The 18,872-nt window shown below is 42.5% G+C and overlaps 1 protein-coding gene across 1 annotated transcript; it reads left to right on the top strand.

Annotated features, from left to right (window-relative positions):
* The first annotated feature begins 648 nt into the window (after positions 1-648).
* LOC127622764 (transmembrane protein 116-like) lies at positions 649-17,882 on the top strand. Its single transcript, XM_052096846.1, has 12 exons — positions 649-833; positions 989-1,032; positions 3,738-3,801; positions 5,005-5,145; positions 10,857-10,964; positions 11,783-11,829; positions 12,780-12,905; positions 13,006-13,051; positions 13,137-13,208; positions 15,734-15,872; positions 16,021-16,091; positions 16,215-17,882. The coding sequence occupies exons 1-12, from the start codon at positions 804-806 to the stop codon at positions 16,365-16,367; spliced, it is 1,041 nt and encodes a 346-aa protein (XP_051952806.1). The 5' UTR covers positions 649-803; the 3' UTR covers positions 16,368-17,882.
* Positions 17,883-18,872: the final 990 nt, after the last annotated feature.

Below are 18,872 nucleotides of genomic sequence, written 5' to 3'. Positions count from 1 at the left end.
GCGCTACGTCTCCATGGTAACGCGCTCAACAAGTCACGTGATGAGATGCGAGGATTGACGGTATCAGGCGCGGAGGACACTGAGATTCGTCCTCCGCCACCAGGATTGAGGTGAGTCACTACACCACCACGAGGACTCAGAGCGCATTGGGAATTGAGCGTTACAAATTGGGGAGAATAATTTTTTTTTATTATAAATAAATAAACATATTTTGCTCATATTTATTTGCAAATCAAATTACAAATATAAATAAAAAAAATATGTAAATAAATCGATAATTCTTTTTAATCATTTACTCTTTGGATCCATCAAACTGAATTGTGCGTTTTTTATTTTGCTATTAAATATTTCGTTTTTTTATTTTATTTTATTAAAGATTACTCAATATATTGAATTGAATTTCAATTAATGAAATTTTTACTACTTTACTAATTTCTTACTATTTTAACACATAAGAAATTAATTATCTTTATATTTTTAATGATGTATTTAAATATTATTATTAAGTTTATAACATATAGAGCTTGACCTCTATGTTGTATCTCCATGTTGACAACAGCTACACGATACTTGGCCATGGTCCAAGATCTGTAATGTAATGTGTACCTGTGGTTTTTCCCACAGGGCACATTGTTATGAAAGCGCCAGTACAGGTGAGACTACAGACACCACATGATCAGAGCTGAGGTTCAACGTCCAGGTGAGACGGCAGCTGGCAGTCAGAGAGCTGCTGTACATGACAAAACAACACAGATCTGGCATGTAGTTAACAGAATAAAGCTGATTCCTCACACACAGGCGACATGGACTCTGGTGGATTAGGGGACGAAAAGGTAATGAATCACTTTGCACACCTGAAGTATATCGGGGGGGGCAACTTGTTTAACAAGCCAACAATCAGCCATTACTTTATTCTGATAGCCTTAAATACTTTGATTCCTGACCTACTTTTGATTTGATCTGATTTGGCTTTTCTTCATTTCCTCAGATTACTGTTTTGTCTTGGATATACGTGTCGTCTTTAAGTTTAAGGTGAGAAAAACATTCCAGTTTTAAGGAAATTTGAAATGTTCTGTGACTCTGTATGCCTAGCGAAACACATTTATAATGCATTACAGGTGCTTGAAGAACAGAAAGATTCTCCTTCAACACACGGTGATAAACAAAATGAAACTAGTGCAGTTTTAAGTTATGCGTTTGATAGGGAGTAACTTGTCTAACTTGCAATGTGACTTCTGCCAGATGATTTTAGGAATTTATATTTGACAAGTGAAGTCACGTTCACTCAGGGCACCCTGATCCACGATCCCCTACCCAAATTCCAGCACTGACCCCTTGGACAGCGATCCGCTCCGTGTACACTCATGCTCATTTTGAACCAGTGGCAGGGATAAAAGTGGGACAGAAATTCACAAAGCTTACAATGCAGGACTGGTCAATTGAGTTGCTTAAATGTTAAGCAAAAAAATGTGCTTCATGTGGTAACGTCTGAATGTATTGTTTTGATCTAGTAAAGTAAACAATGTACATTAAGTTACCCCAACAAAACTCATTTTTAAGAGTTAGAACAGGTAGAAATAGCTTCTTAAGTTTGTAACTGGAAACCACTTTTTTACTCACCCTCATGATATCCCAGTTGTCTCTGACTTTAGAAAGAAAAACAGTAAAATATCTCTGCTCAGTAGGTCCTTAAAATGCAAGTGGATGGAAATTCGACTTTTGATGGTCTAGAAATCACCGACAGTAGCATAAACGTTATCGATACGACTCCAGCGGTTAAATGAATGTCTTCTAAAGCATCACGTTCACTTTTGGTGCGAAGAAAGATCAACATTTAAGTACTTTTTAACTATAAACCATCACTTCCGGTAGCTTCACGAGAGCACTGAGTTCACATTGGCATGTTACAGACATAATCTCACGTTGTTCTCTCGGTTGAGACATCCAGGTTAAGCACACATTTACATTTATGCATTTGGCAGACACTTTTATCCAAAGCAACTTACAGTGCACTTATTACAGGGACAATCCCCCCGGAGCAACCTGGAGTTAAGTGCCTTGCTCAAGGACACAATGGTGGTGGCTGTGGGGATCGAACCAGCGACCTTCTGATTACCAGTTATGTGCTTTATCCCACTATGCCACCACCACTCCGCACCAACGCACAACACACAAACACACCATTGTGAAAAACATACAGATACATATACAGAGTGGTGGTGGCGTAGTGGGATAAAGCACATAACTGGTAATCAGAAGGTTGCTGGTTTGATAAGTGGTTGTTAATAAGAATTAACATTATTTATGTTGTTTTGTTGCAATTGGTTGTCACCATTAAGGTGATCTGTGACCCATTTGGTTAAGTTGGACCCTGTTAAAGGAATATTTACTACAAAAATGTATTTTGACTCGTCCCTCCTATTCTTTAAAAAAAGCAAAAATCTGGGTTACATTGAGGCACTTACAATGGAAGTCAATGGGGGAAAATTGTTGAATGTTAAAATACTCACTGTTTAAAAAGTATAGCAACAAGACACAAACAATAAGTGTGTAAACATGATTTTAGTGTGATAAAATCACTTAATAACCTTTTCTGTGTAAAGTTATAGCCAATTTTACAAAGTTGTTGCCATTACGATTTAATGTCAACAAACCCTTAAATGACTGTAAAAATGACCGTTTTAACAACTGTACAGCTCATATAATACACATAATGTAAGTGCTTTTAAAAATTATAAACTTCACATTTCTGCTTTTAAACCCTCTAAAAATTGGCCCCATTGACTTTCATTGTAACCTCCATTTTTGCTTTTTTTAAAGAAAAGGAGGGACGAGTCAAAATTAATTTTGTGGCAATCAACATGATGCCACAAACGCTGTCGATTGAGCCGGAATATTCCTTTAACACTATCTCAGTTCTCCTCGTGTATGTGCAACTAAAGATATATATGCACATCAGAGGAGAATTACATTTATTTAATAACTGATCTAGAATCAGTTATGATCTTCATTATATAAGCTGTGTTACTGTATGACCTAAATTTGAGTCATTTCAGTTAAAATTCTTAATTTGAAACAACAACATTAAAATAGCAAATCGGAAGATTTAAGTCTACTTGCATCTAATTGCTTCACTTAAATAGTTAAAGGGAGAGTTCACCCAAAAATGGAAATGATGTCATCATTTACTCACCCTCAAGTGGTTCCAAACCTGTACAGATGTCTTTGTTCTGCTGAACACAAAGGAAGATATTGTGGTACTGTTTGGTTACAAACATTCTTCAAAATATCTTCCTTTGTACAGGTTTGGAACAACTTGAGGGTGAGTTAATGATGACAGAATTTTCATTTTTGGGTGGACTATCGCTTTAAGTTCATTCTACATGAACACCAAGTTAAGTTGACGTAATTACTCAAGCTTTGGGGACGCCATTACTCAATTCAGTTGAGGCAACTTTTTAGGGTTTTCATCGCTCCATATAGAGAATTTCAGCCTTAGGTCTGATAAATATATTTGGTTTCTTTTGAGGACATTTTAGTTTAAAGTTTTCCCTTGACAGACAGTATGTTCGCTGTTCAAATATTGTCTATTGTGATCGATCTTCTTTCGTGCATTTATTTGCATTTATTTATTAACAATCTGCTGTTGTTGCACTGCAAATAAGTTGCATATGTCGCCACATTCGACGTGGATTATCTGACATGAATGATTGGATGACATTTTCTTTCTGTTGCAGTTTGATCGGTAGCAGTTCTGTCATGGTCGTGTCTATCGTAAAGAGAAGACATCTCAATGAACAGGTGAGTCACTCACTGAGTAACAGAGAGATGTGATTTGGAGGTAGAAAATCATTGCCATCGTACTTGAAATCGGTGTATGTGAATATCCAAAATTGAAATTTGCTGAAGGTCTTAACCATAGACTGTAAAAAAAGATGGACGACGCCCCTTCACTCTTTTCCATTGGTGAGAACTGAAGCCGCCAGTGTCCCGATATGGCGCTGACATCTTGGGACTTGAGTCTGCGCAGTTGCGATTTCGGGACCAGACCTGCGCAGTAGTGAGCAGGAAGTAAAGCCGTGAAATCAAGGCCCCGCCCTCACTCTCGCTGAATCAATCGCAAGGACACGCCCCTGCACTTTTGACTTTTGACTTATGACGGTGTGAAATTATTAATTATAGAAATTTAGATATTACATGTAAAGCTCCAATCTCCTCAGTCCTCCGAAGATCCCGAAAAAAAAGTCAGTTGGTGCTTCAGTGACTACTTCGCTCAGAGGACCTGTCAATCACAGCTGTCAATCATGATGTCACAGCACCGTTTTTATAGCATCAAATAACTAAAAACAAACTTATTTTGAAAACAAACACTTGAAATGACATCAACGTGATAGAAACGACAGTAAATGACAGAAACTATCTTTGGAAAAAAGATATGTGAAGTGTAATTTATTTGTTTAGTTGGTCTCACGTCCCGTTGAATAACATGGGGAGGCGGGGCTTATGACCTATACTAGGACCAGCCACCGGGGGGCGATCAAAATGTTTTGGCTCCACTTTTGAGGGCTTGTGCGGCACACTTGATCTAAACAGGCACATATAAATCCCACTTGAGTTCCAGCTGATTTGGGGTTTCCAATAGAAACTCGCCATTTTGAACGGTCTAATCGGCTGCATAAAACAGAATTTGAAAGATCTACATTCCCCAGGTGAATCACACGTAGAGCAAATATGTTCTGCGCTATTGTTGCATTATAAGTCAATAGTGAGGGTCAATATTGGCTCATAGTGTGCCGTTGTACACACACACAGGCTATGAATGAAAAATAAACCTTCTGATTACATCACAGCTTACAACTCTCTCCTTTAGAACAAGGTTTTTCCAGATAAGTTCATCACTTCATAAACATTGCTTCAGCAGTCTCAGTATGCATTATGTTCCCTTTAATGCTTCATTGGACAACTTGTGCTCAAGATATTGTACGTTATGTTTTTGTGTTGTAGGCTAAACCTCTTCTCCAGCTAGCCCTGGCAGATTTCCTGGCTTCACTTGTTTTGATGGGGACCGTCTTAATAAACTTGCTATCCTATGAACGTTTGCCAAGAAGTGAATGGTTCTGCAATAATGGCTTGCCTTTATCTTTGGTGAGAAAACACTGACACAGAAACACACATCACTCTTACGGTATATGCTCAGACACTTATTAAACTACTAAGGACACTCAGCAGTATTAACATTCAAAAACTATGGTTCAACTCCATTCTGATTGGATGAGCTTTGTTCAAACCTGTTGGGAAATGCTTGTAAACACACACCTGTGCGTGCAAAGCCTCTATATTAATGCTCCTACATTGCATGACAACTGGAAACAGCTAGCAATTAGTCTAATGAACAACATTACAAGGCAGAAAAATAGTTTAGTCCAGTTATTAATGATAAATGTAACAATTTATTGAACATTAGTGTCTTGTATCATGTTGCTGTACACTGTAAAGAGTGGCAAAATGTTTTACTCGATCTAACCGGTGGTCAAAAGATTAAATCCACTGTTAAGATGCTGTTTATATTTCACCACATCTTTGGAATGATCAGAGTTGGCTCTGCTTCCCTGCCACTCTTGTGCACAAGCCACTTTCACAGAGTACTGACATGTTTGAGAGTATCGGTTGCTCTGAATTCAATCCATTGTATGCTGAATGCGTAACACATTGTCACCAAACAGCATCTCTGGGAGAGCCAGCATGTGCATCTCTTCTACTAACCTGTGTTTAATTGTTGGTGTGAGAGGCAGACAGGCAGGAGAGCAATAATGCAGGCAAGTAGGCAGGTAGGCAGGCAGGTAGGCAGGTAGTCAGGCAAGCAGGCAGGTAGGCAGGTAGGTAGGCAGGCAGGTAGGCAGGTAGTCAGGCAAGCAGGCAGGCAAGCAGGCAGGTAGGCAGGTAGGCCGGCAGGCAGGCAGGCAGGCATGTAGGCAGGCAAGTAGGCAGGCAAGTAGGCAGGCAGGTAGGCAGGTAGGCAGGCAGGTAGGCAGGCAGGCAGGCAGGCAGGTAGGCAGGCAGGCAGGCAGGTAGGCAGGCAGGTAGGCAGGTAGGCAGGCAGGCAGGCAGGCAGGCAGGCAGGCAGGCAGGCAGGCAGGCAGGTAGGCAGGCAGGCAGGCAGGCAGGCAGGCAGGCAGGCAGGCAGGCAGGCAGGCAGGCAGGCAGGCAGGATGGCAGGTAGGCAGGCAGGAGGCAGGCAGGCAGGCAGGCAGGTAGGCAGGCAGGCAGGCAGGCAGGCAGGCAGGCAGGCAGGCAGGCAGGCAGGCAGGCAGGCAGGCAGGCAGGCAGGCAGGCAGGCAGGCAGGTAGGCAGGCAGGCAGGCAGGTAGGCAGGCAGGCAGGCAGGCAAGGCAGGCAGGTAGGCAGGCAAGCAGGCAGGGCAGTGAGCAGGCAGGCAGGCAGGCAGGCAGGCAGGCAGGCAGGCAGGCAGGCAGGCAGGCAGGCAGGCAGGCAGGCAGGTAGGCAGGCAGGCAGGCAGGCAGGCAGGCATGGTAGGCGAGGCAGGCAGGCGGAGAGTATGCAGGCAGGTAGGCAGGTAGGCAGGCAGGTAGGCAGGCAGGCAGGTAGGCAGGCAGGCAGGCAGGTAGGCAGGCAGGCAGGCAGGCAGGCAGGCAGGCGTAGGCAGGCAGGCAGGCAGTGTGAGAGGCAGACAGGCAGGAGAGCAATAATGCAGGCAGGCAGGCAGGTAGGCAGGCAGGTAGGCAGGCAGGCAGGCAGGTAGGCAGGAAGGCAGGTAGGCAAGTAGGTAGGCAAGTAGGCAGGCATGTGCATCTCTTCTACTAACCTGTGTTTAATTGTTGGTGTGAGAGGCAGACAGGCAGGAGAGCAATAATGCAGGCAAGTAGGCAGGTAGGCAGGCAGGTAGGCAGGTAGTCAGGCAAGCAGGCAGGTAGGCAGGTAGGCAGGCAGGCAGGTAGGCAGGCAGGTAGGCAGGTAGGCAGGCAGGCAGGCATGTAGGCAGGCAAGTAGGCAGGCAAGTAGGCAGGCAGGTAGGCAGGCAGGTAGGCAAGCAGGCAGGCAAGTAGGCAGGTAGGCAGGCAGGCAGGCAGGCAGGCAGGCAGGCAGGCAGGCAGGCAGGCAGGCATGTAGGCAGGCAGGTAGGCAGGCAAGTAGGCAGGCAAGTAGGATGGCAGGTAGGCAGGCAGGTAGGCAGGCAGGCAGGCAGGCAGGCAAGCAGGCAGGCAGGCAGGCAGGCAGGCAGGCAGGCAGGCAGGCAGGCAGGCAGGCAGGCAGGAAGGCAGGCAGGAAGGCAGGCCGGCAGGTAGGCAAGTAGGCAGGCAGGTAGGCAGGGAGGTAGGCAGGCATGCCTACCTGCCATCCAAGTATGATGGCAGGTAGGCATGCAGGTAGGCAGGCAGGTAGGCAGGCAGGCAGGCAGGCAGGCAGGCAGGTAGGCAGGCAGTTAGGCAGGGAGGTAGGCAGGCAAGTAGGATGGCAAATAGGATGGCAGGTAGGCAGGCAGGTAAGCAGGCAGGTAGGCAAGTAGGCAGGCAGGTAGGCAGGCAGGTAGGCAGGCAGGAAGGCAGGCAGGTAGGCAGGCAGGTAGGCAGGCAGGAAGGCAGGCAGGCAGGTAGGCAGGCAGGCAGGCAGGCAGGCAGGTAGACAGGTAGGCATGCAGGTAGGCAGGCAGGTAGGCAGGCAGGAAGGTAGGCAGGCAGTTAGGCAGGCAGTTAGGCAGGGAGGTAGGCAGGCAAGTAGGATGGCAGGTAGGCAGGCAGGTAGGCAAGTAGGCAGGCAAGTAGGCAGGCAGGTAGGTAGGCAGGGATGTAGGCAGGCAAGTAGGCAGGCAAGTAGAAGGGCAGGTAGGCAGGCAGGTAGGCAGGCAGGAAGGCAGGCAGGTAGGCAGGCAGGTAGGCATGCAGGTAGGCAGGCAGGAAGGCAGGCAGGTAGGCAGACAGGCAGGCAGGAGCAGGCAGGCAGGCAGGCAGGCAGGCAGGCAGGCAGGTAGGGCAGGCAGGCAGGCAGGTAGACAGGTAGGGAGGCAGGCAGGAAGGCAGGTAGGCAGGCAGGTAGACAGGTAGGCAGGCAAGTAGGCAGGCAAGAAGGATGGCAGGTAGGCATGCAGGAAGGCAGGCAGGCAGGTAGGCAGGCAGTTAGGCAGGGAGGTAGGCAGGGAGGTAGGCAGGCAAGTAGGATGGCAGGTAGGCATGCAGGTAGGCAGGCAGGTAGGCAAGTAGGCAGGCAGGTAGGCAGGTAGTCAGGCAAGCAGGCAGGTAGGCAAGTAGGATGGCAGGTAGGCAGGTAGGCAAGTAGGCAGGCAAGTAGGCAGGCAAGTAGGCAGGCAGGTAGGTAGGCAGGGATGTAGGCAGGCAAGTAGAAGGGCAGGTAGGCAGGCAGGTAGGCAGGCAGGAAGGCAGGCAGGTAGGCAGGCAGGAAGGCAGGAAGGCAGGCAGGCAGGCAGGCAGGCAGGCAGGCAGGCAGGCAGGCAGGCAGGTAGGGAGGCAGGCAGGAAGGCAGGTAGGCAGGCAGGTAGACAGGTAGGCAGGCAGGTAGACAGGTAGGCAGGCAAGTAGGCAGGCAAGAAGGATGGCAGGTAGGCATGCAGGCAGGTAGGCAAAAAAAAACTCAAGGTTTTAAATTCAAACCTGGCTCCTACATAACCCTTAAAATATATTTTGTTGGTGTAACATAATGTATTCAGGTTGATTCAGTGATGTTCAAATATATGTCTGACTTGAATCAAACCAGTTACTGTAATTTAGATGTTACTCACCACATATTACACATTTAAGAAGGTTCTTTCTCTTTGCTTAAATGACTGTAACACAGGCATTCGACGTTTCCTGTGAGAATTTCCTTTGGGCTTTTCAATCAATAGAAAACCTTATAGAACAGGTTCTGACACATTTGCTGATTAATATAATTGTAACAACTTCCTTGAGCAGATGAGAATTGCACTGTCATCCTCAGAGTGAGAAGTTGTTGTCCAGTTACAGATCGAGCGTTTATACAGTCTTTTCCTTTATGACTGTGTGCAGCTATAAAACGATTGAAAGGAGTCATAAATGTTTGTTCAACTAGGCCTGCCAATCATATTCCAAGGATATGCTTTCCTCACACCCTTGACGATTCTTCCGGCATCCCTCCTCCTCCACATCTCCAACTTTATATTTCATAAAGCCTATACCAATTATTTCAAAACTGTCTTTCTATATCTTGCTTTAGTCAGATCGTCCAGAGTGTGGATCTCAGAACTCTCAGAAGCCCAGTCCTGTGCTTGATCCGGCCGTTCTGGACAGCACACCAAATACGTTTAACTTTAAGGGATAGTTCACTCAAAAACTAAAATTCTCTCATTATTTACTCTTGCTCACCCTCATGATATCTCAGGTGTGTCTGACTTTCTTCTTCAGCAGAACACATTTGAAGATAAATAGTAAAATATGGAGTAGTGGTGGTGGCGTAGTGGGCTAAAGCACTGAACTGGTAATCAGAAGGTTGCTGGTTCGATCCCCACAGCCACCACCATTGTGTCCTTGAGTAAGGCACTTAACTCCAGGTTGCTCTGGGGGGATTGTCCCTGTAATAAGTGCACTGTAAGTCGCTTTGGATAAAAGCGTCTGCCAAATGGATAAACATAAACATCTTAGCTCAGTAGGTGCTTAAAATGGAAGTGGATGGTGATCAGACTTTTGAAGCTCCAAAAATCACAGACAGTCAGCATAAACGTCATCCATACGACTCCAGCGGTTAAATGAATGTCTTCTAAAGCGACACGACCGATTTTGGAGTGAAAATATCACTATTTAAGTACTTTTTTAACATCACTTGAAAGTGCAAGTCCATCCTCAACCAAAGCACAAGCACCAGTCTTCTTGTGGGCAGCTGTGGTTCAGGTGGTAGAGCGGGTCGGCCACTAATCGCAGGGTTGGTGGTTCGATTCCCGGCCCACATGCCGAAGTGTCCTTGGGCAAGACACTGAACCCCAAGTTGCTCCCAATGGCAGGCTAGCGCCTTGCATGGCAGCTCTGCCATTATTGGTGTATGAATGTGTGTATGTGTGTGTGTGTGTGAATGGGTGAGTTCAGAGTGTAAAGTGCTTTGAAAAGTACTAAGGTTAAAAAAGCCCAATATAAGCGCAGATCATTTCACCACAATGGTAACCCGCCAAACAAAAACAATTATAAAACAGAACAGAAAACATGAACAAAACTGACACTGTTCTTATCTTGCTCAAAAATGCATAAAATAACTCTTTAGTCCCCTGTAAAGCATACTGGGAAATGGAAATCCCATGGCGAGTTTCATCAGTGCTACAAAAAATACTAATGTAAAGACCTTACTCAAATGGATTAAGTAAACGCGAATACGTCACACGAGAGACCGCGTGAACTCCACCCTCTCGTGCAGCTGACCGGAAGCATTGGATTATAGTTAAAACATACCTAAATATTGATCTTTTTTTGCACTAAAATCAGTCGTATCAGTTTAGAAGACATTAATTTAACCGCTGGAGTGGTATGGATGATGTTTATGCTGACTGTCTGTGATTTTTGGAGCTTCAAAAGGTCTGATCACCATCCACTTCCATTTTAAGGACCTACTGAGCTGAGATATTTTACTATTTATCTTCAAATGTGTTCTGCTGAAGAAAGAAAGTCAGACACACCTGAGACATCATGAGGGGGAGTAAATAATGAGAGAATTTTCATTTTTGGGAGAACTGTCCCTTTAATGCGCTCCAGAACCTTCAAATCAGCAGGTCTTTAGGATCATGAGAAACATACAGTATATTTGGACAGATTTTCTTTTGTCATGGCAGTTTGATCTCATCATTGTAAAGTTCTGTAAGCATTAACTTACTGTCTTTAATTCTAGACATTCTACTGCATCTCTTTTCTGCTTGTCATCATTTACGCCTGTGAGTCAGCGCGTGCATTTCAAGTATGGAGGGAAAAAGCAGAGGAGGAGGGGTTTGAAAACCAGGTGAGCAGGGTTGTGAGGGACACTCTCACACTTTCTGTCACATGTTTCAAAACTCAAACCAATGTCACAGCTATTACCTAATATGACAGTAAAACACATTTGCTGACACGGAGCCTGCATGCTTCAGCCGATGAAATCTGGGATCAGTCCGGCTGTGCAACATTCCTCCCTTATTTTCTTTCTTCAGTGACGTGCACAGACAGTTAACTCACTGGAGTGTGTTTCTGATTCATGCATTATGATTTAATGTGGTTCATGAAATGGCAGTTTTACTATGCACTTGTCTGGCATTGTGTGGCTTGTTAAGGAGAGGTGTATGTACTTCAGGGTCAGAAATGAATGGGGGCAAAAATGGCACAGAAAGTGACAAAAATGCCACCAAAATACACATTTTAGGCACAATATGCCCCCATAATGTTCTATTCTGCATTCATAATATTGCATGGAACATCAGATATTACTCAGAGAATTATAAGAATATATTTAAAGTATTTGACATTTTTTATGTATGTATAATTAGAAAACATGTGCTCTTTTAAAGTTGAAAATACCCTTAAAAATCAAATCCAGAATATTGCCTTAGGTTTTAGGCCTTGTGAATTTTGGTTGTCTGATGATAACACAGGTGGAAATAATCCTACAGGCCCCAAGGTGGGTTCCTTTGAGTAGGAAGCACCCAGAACACCCTAGCAACTGCATAGCAACACATTAAAAATCCCCTAGCATTTGTGGCATTTGAGTTTTTACGGCCAAACAATTATTTGTAGCTATAGAGTGTAATTCGAATGTACTCATTTTTACTCCATCCATTTCCACAGATACTGCGCAGAAGGAAGTGGTTTTGTCTGATCTATATTATTGTGTGGTGAGTAGTTCTGCTTCTTAGTCTTCATAAATGCAATGCACAGAAATGGATTATGAGTTCTGGATCATGCTATTTGTTAATGTGAGAAAATAGCTGTTATTTTTGCATTACATTGACTTTACTTTGCATGAAATGTCATGCGGTGTAAATAAAATGCATTAAAATACTTTCCTTGCACGTTAAATACACAACTTAATCATTCATTTCATATACGTTTTCAAATATATTTTGCAAGGTGGAAAATATTTTTTACAAATATCATGAATTTTTTAATCAAGATGTTTTCTCAGGGTTTTTCCATATGAAGTGAACAAAATGTGACTTTTCATAAAAACCTCAAAATATTGCATGAATATACATTTTGCAAAAAGTTTTTTTATTTTTTTTACTTCACAATCAAAATCCTCAGTTTTTTTATTTGGTTATTTCTTTCTTTATTTATTTATTTTAAACATTATTTATATTTTAAAATAAAATTGTTGCACAGCTTTTTTTTTAAAAAAAAATGTTTTAATAAAAAAGAAAATAATTATTCTGCACTACTTATGCCAAAACATTTTTTTTTTTTCAAGAATTTCAGCTTTTAATGAGACTTTGATTTGTGTTTACTGTCTCTAGACGGTTACACCACATTAAATGTGGTGAATGGTGGTGGCGTAGTGGGCAAAAGCACTGAACTTGTAATCAGAAGGTTGCTGGTTGGATCCCCACAGCCACCACCATTGTGTCCTTGAGCAAGGCACTTAACTCCAGGTTGCTCCGGGGGGATTGTCCCTGTAATAAGTGCACTGTAAGTCACTTTGGATAAAAGCATCTGCCAAATGCATAAATGTTTTAATTTAAGCTCCAGACAAAATATGAACATGACTTTGAACTCCGTAGATGAAAACATGTTCATCATAGTAGATGTGCATTCAGTTAATTGTTTGGTGTGAACTGCATTTCTACAGGGTTGTTCCAATTATTGGATTCGCCATCTATGTAAAAACTGTCAAACTTATGCAAGCTACTCTGGTGCCAGCATTCAATCCCAATGCACACAGCAGAGGATGGCCCACTGCCAGGTTCTGCAACAGGTGAGAATATGCACGTGTGTGTGTGTGTGTGTGTGTGTGTGTGTGTGTGTGTGTGTGTGTGTGTGTTATTTTACTAAGCCCCTTTCTGTTTCCTTTTCAGCTGCATTCTTTTCCTGCATATCACAAATGACACCTGCACAACTGTGGTGAGCAATTTACAGACACTATAGGGCTCTATAAGCTCTGTACAGTTGTGATAATCAACCCTGAATCCTGTGTTTTGTCCAATAGGATGCAGCTCACACTGAGTTCATTCGAGATTTCACTCTCAGCAGTGTGCTGATCGTCCTCATCAGCTGCACAGTGAGTACACAAACGTAACTAACAATACCTTTAAAGTCAACCTAGTCTCATAGAACGAACATTTCTATAACTAAATATACTAAATATTTGCAAATATACTTTTACGAGCCGCATTCAACGTTTTGCCGCAGTTTCCTGGTGAAATGAACGCTAGAGGCGCAACAATAACAGTGCGTTTTATTCACTTTCACACAATTCACAGCTATAACAGATGACTGTAACTTTATAAAGTTAGTGGTTCACACGTGAGATGAAACTGTCATAGATCTTCAGAAATTGTCCGATTCATGGTGCGTTTGCTTTTAGGACACTATCAGTTAGGTTGAGGTTTTAGGTTAGGGAGGTATGTTTTAAGCATTTACACCTCACCATAAAAACCTCGTCTGATTACAACATAATTTTACTCACTTTTGGCGCCCCCACCTGGACATTTCACTGAGAAACTGCAGCGAAACGTGTAATGAAGCACATAATTTGTTTCGCAATAGTGTTGCCATGGTCACGTAATGTTAATGAGATCAGCCTGGTTGAAGGTCTTTTTAACTTGACACGGAGCCTAAAAAACACGGTGCTAATATGTGTGTGATCACGTGTGTGTGATCATTTCTGTATGTGTGTTTGTATGTGTGTGTGATCATGTGTGTGTGTGTGTGATCACATGTGTGTATGTGTGCGTGATCACATGTGTGTATGTGTGTTTGTGTGTGATCATAAGTGTGTATGTGTGTTTGTGAGTGTGTGTGTGTTCATATGTGTGTATGTGTGTTTGTGTGTGATCATATGTGTGTTTGTGTGATCATATGTGTGTATGTGTGTGTGATCATATGTGTGTTTGTGTGTGTGATCATATGTGTGTATGTGTGAGATCATATGTGTGTAATTGTGTTTGTGTATGTGTGATCATATGTGTGTATGTGTGTGTGATCATATGTGTGTATGTGTGTTTGTGTATGTGTGATCATATGTGTGTGTGATCATATGTGTGTTTGTGTGTGTGATCATATGTGTGTATGTGTGTGATCATATGTGTGTAATTGTGTTTGTGTGTATGTGTGTTTGTGTGTGATCATATATGTGTATGTGTGTTTGTGTATGTGTGATCATATGTGTGTATGTGTGTTTGATCATATGTGTGTTTGTGTGATCATATGTGTGTTTGTGTGTGTGTATGATCATATGTGTGTGTGATCATATGTGTGTTTGTGTGTGTGATCATATGTGTATGTGTGTGTGTGATCATATGTGTGTAATTGTGTTTGTGTGTGTGATCATATGTGTGTTTGTGTGTGTGATCATATGTGTGTATGTGTGTGTGATCATATGTGTGTTATCGTGTGTGTGTGTGATCATATGTGTGTATGATCATATGTGTGTATTTGTGTTTGTGTGTGATCATATGTGTGTATTTGTGTTTGTGTGTGATCATATGTGTGATCATATGTGTGTTTGTGTGATCATATGTGTGTATGTGTGTGTGATCATATGTGTGTTTGTGTGTGTGATCATATGTGTGTATGTGTGAGATCATATGTGTGTAATTGTGTTTGTGTATGTGTGATCATATGTGTGTATGTGTGTGTGATCATATGTGTGTATGTGTGTTTGTGTATGTGTGATCATATGTGTGTATGTGTGTGTGATCATATGTGTGTATGTGTGTTTGTGTATGTGTGATCATATGGGTGTATGTGTGTGTGATCATATGTGTGTATGTGTGTTTGTGTATGTGTGATCATATGTGTGTATGTGTGTTTGTGTGTGATCACATGTGTGTTTGTGTGATCATATGTGTGTATGTGTGTGTGATCATATGTGTGTATGTGTGATCATATGTGTGTAATTGTGTTTGTGTGTGTGATCATATGTGTGTATGTGTGTGTGATCATATGTGTGTATGTGTGTTTGTCTATGTGTGATCATATGTGTGTATGTGTGTGTGTGATCATATGTGTGTTATCGTGTGTGTGTGATCATATGTGTGTGATCATATGTGTGTTTGTGTGTGTGATCATATGTGTGTTATCGTGTGTGTGTGTGTGTGATCATATGTGTGTATGTGTGTGTGATCATATGTGTGTTATCGTGTGTGTGTGTGTGATCATATGTGTGTATGTGTGTGTGTGTGATCATATGTGTGTTATCGTGTGTATGTGTGTGTGTGTGTGTGATCATATGTGTGTGTGTGTGTGTGTTATCGTGTGTGTGTGTGTGTGTGTGATCATATGTGTGTTATCGTGTGTGTGTGTGTGATCATATGTGTGTATGTGTGTGTGATCATATGTGTGTGTGATCATATGTGTGTTATCGTGTGTGTGTGTGTGTGTGATCATATGTGTGTTATCGTGTGTGTGTGTGTGTGTGTGATCATATGTGTGTATGTGTGTGTGATCATATGTGTGTGTGATCATATGTGTTTGTGTGATCATATGTGTGTGTGTGTGTGTGATCATATGTGTGTGATCGTGTGTGTGTTTGTGCGTGACCATTTAGCTAACCCGTTTGACTGATATTCTCTGTCACTGCAGGTGGTGTACTGTAGGTTAGAGAGCTGTTATAGACATTATGAGAACGCAAGCATGTTCACAATGTCTCAGAAACATCCAGGTGGGATTTGGTCGTCAGCTCGATACATGATCCTTGTGATCATCTTCTGCTGGGCACCAGGTCGGTACAATAAATACACACACAGCGGTGCGCATCTTTACCATCCACACATAAAGTCACAAAAGAACTTGTTCCAATCCATTTATGTCATTCTCCAATACACATAACAATGTTTGAAATGCTGATTTCTCTTCTTCTTTTTTACCAGCTCTTCTTCTGATCTGTCTCTCATTCACTTCACCCAGAATACAAAATCTCTTCCCTCTGTATGTCATACAGGTAAAAACAGCTCTGATTAACCGATATCAAATGATATTTTTTTACTGTGAGTTTTCAAGAGTTGTGAAATGGATGTTATTCACATGATTATTAAGCGTGTGGCATGTATCTGCTGTTGTGCAGGCGCTGTCAGTGTCACTGCAGGGTTTCATGAACAGTATTGTGTACGCATGGAGACGAAGTAATTTCAGAGACGCTGTGCTGGGAGAGCGTGTGCCGCTCATGGATTATTCTAACAGAGCCTTCTTCGAACAGTCATTAAATGAGCCATCATGAAATCAAACATGAAGTGTGTGTGTGTGTGTGTGTGTGTGATCATGCGTGTGTGTGTGTGTGTGTGTGGGATCATGTGTGTTAGATCATGTTTTTTTTTGTGTGTGTGTGATCATATATGTGTGTGTGTGTGTGTATGTGATCGTGTGTGTGTGTGATCATATGAGTGTATGTGTGTTTATATGTGATCATGTGTGATCGCATGTGTGTGATCATATGTGTGTTTGTGTGTCTGTATGTGTGATCGTATGTGTGTATGTGTGTGTGTGATCATATGTGTGTGTTATCGTGTGTGTATGTGATCGTGTGTGCGTGTGTGTGTGTGTGTGTGATCATATGGGTGTGTGTGTGATCATATGTGTGTGTTATCGTGTGTGTATGTGATCGTGTGTGTGTGTGTGTGTGTGTGTGTGTGATCATATGGGTGTATGTGTGTTTGTGTGTGTGTGTGTGATCATATGGGTGTATGTGTGTTTGTGTGTGTGTGTGTGATCATATGGGTGTATGTGTGTTTGTGTGTGTGTGTGTGTGATCATATGGGTGTATGTGTGTTTGTGTGTGTGTGTGTGATCATATGGGTGTATGTGTGTTTGTATGTGATTGTGTGTGATCGCATGTGTGTCTGTGTGTGTGATCGTACGTGTGTTTGTGTGTGTGTGTGTGTGTTTGTGTGTGTGATCGTATGTGTGTATGTGTGTGTGATCATGTGTGTATGTGATCGTGTGTGATCGCGTTAGTGTGATCATAAATGTGTGTGTGTGTTTGTGTGTGATCATATGTGTGTGTGTGATCATAAGTGTGTGTGTGTGATCATATGTGTGTGTGCGTGATCATAAGTGTGTGTGTGTGATCATAAGTGTGTGTGTGTGATCATATGTGTGTGTGTTTGTGATCACGTGTGTGTGTGTGTGTGTGTGTGTACGAATATTCAGACGTTGCAAAATTCTGAGAGCTAGAAATTTGCTTTATATTTTGTATTTTTATTATTATTTATATATCTTTTTTTTTAATGTTGTAATAGTGATACTTCTTGACAGAAAAGTGAACGTGTTACTGTCTGTATAGTAAAAACATTATAAACCATACTTGAAATGTATAGAATCATCAAATCTGAATGAGACCATTTTTTTCTTTAGACATTTAAGCCGATTTTATATGGAAATATTGTATTTCTGATGTACACATTTAACTACAGCTCTGTGAAAATAAACATTTGCATCATAAGAATTTGCTCTGTCATCACATACCTCACAATGACTCAGCAAGAAATGTCATGTTGTTAGTCAAACATTGAGACGTCTCAGACTGTCGTGCCAGAGAGGGATGATTCTGCGTCAACCCATGTCTAGAACAGAATGTGCTTAACATTAGAGCTGGATGTCACAGCGAGTAATCATTATGTCACATTTTATAGTCTAGAGAGTTCACGGCATGCATGTTTCACTATAAGTCAATAGTTTTATTTTGTACTGATCTTTGATTCTGTCATTCGCAATGCTTCATTTGAGTAGTTCATTAAAGGGCTTCCCTGACTCAAAAAGAAACATTTATCACTGATTCATTGAGCAAATTAAACTGACCTAATTTCATCATCAGTCTGATGTAGCAATGATCTATACACCTTCTTATCATTTAAATATTTATTGCTTTGATAGCAGGGATAGCAGTGCTGGTAACCTATCTACAATTAGTGTGTGCATACTGATAGGGTCATTTGTGCCTGATGGATCTTAAATTCACTTTTGAGGGTCCCGAACCACTTATCAACCACCCAGAACACCTTAGCAACTATCTATCAATGTCCTAGCAACCACCCAGAACTGCCTAGCAACTATCTATCAATGCCCTAGCAACCACCCAGAACTGCCTAGCAACTATCTATCAATGCCCTAGCAACCACTCAGAACACCCTAGCAACTATCTATCAATGCCCTAGCAACCACCCAGAACACCCTAGCAACTATCTATCAATTCCCTAGCAACCAACCAGAACTGCCTAGCAACTATCTATCAATGCCCTAGTAACCACCCAGAACACCCTAGCAACTATCTATCAATGCCCTAGCAACCATCCAGAACACCCTAGCAACTATTTATCAATGCCCTAGCAACCACCCAGAATTGCCTAGCAACTATCTATCAATGCCCTAGCAACCACCCATAACTGGCTAGCAACTATCTATCAATGCCCTAGCAACCACCCAGAACTGCCTAGCAACTATTTATCAATGCCCTAGCAACCACCCAGAACTGCCTAGCAACTATCTATCAATGCCCTAGCACCCACCCAGAACTGCCTAGCAACTATCTATCAATGCCCTAGCAACCACCCAGAACACACTAGCAACTATCTATCAATGCCCTAGCAACCACCCAGAACACCCTAGCAACTATCTATCAATGCCCAAGCAACCACCCAGAACACCCTAGCAACTATCTATCAATGCCCTAGCAACCACCCAGAACACCCTAGCAACTATCTATCAATGTCCTAGCAACCACCCAGAA

Source organism: Xyrauchen texanus, chromosome 29 (genome assembly GCF_025860055.1).
Source record: "Xyrauchen texanus isolate HMW12.3.18 chromosome 29, RBS_HiC_50CHRs, whole genome shotgun sequence".
Taxonomy (NCBI): domain Eukaryota; kingdom Metazoa; phylum Chordata; class Actinopteri; order Cypriniformes; family Catostomidae; genus Xyrauchen; species Xyrauchen texanus.
This window is presented reverse-complemented; position numbering and strand designations above follow the sequence as displayed.

Bases quoted from the DNA above. Each gene is read 5' to 3' on its own strand.
- LOC127622764 (XM_052096846.1), top strand. From the start codon at position 804: ATGGACTCTGGTGGATTAGGGGACGAAAAG. The intron at 3,802-5,004 runs GTGAGTCACTCA...TTTGTGTTGTAG, and splicing joins GAAGACATCTCAATGAACAG to GCTAAACCTCTTCTCCAGCT. The intron at 12,906-13,005 runs GTGAGAATATGC...TTTCCTTTTCAG, and splicing joins ACTGCCAGGTTCTGCAACAG to CTGCATTCTTTTCCTGCATA.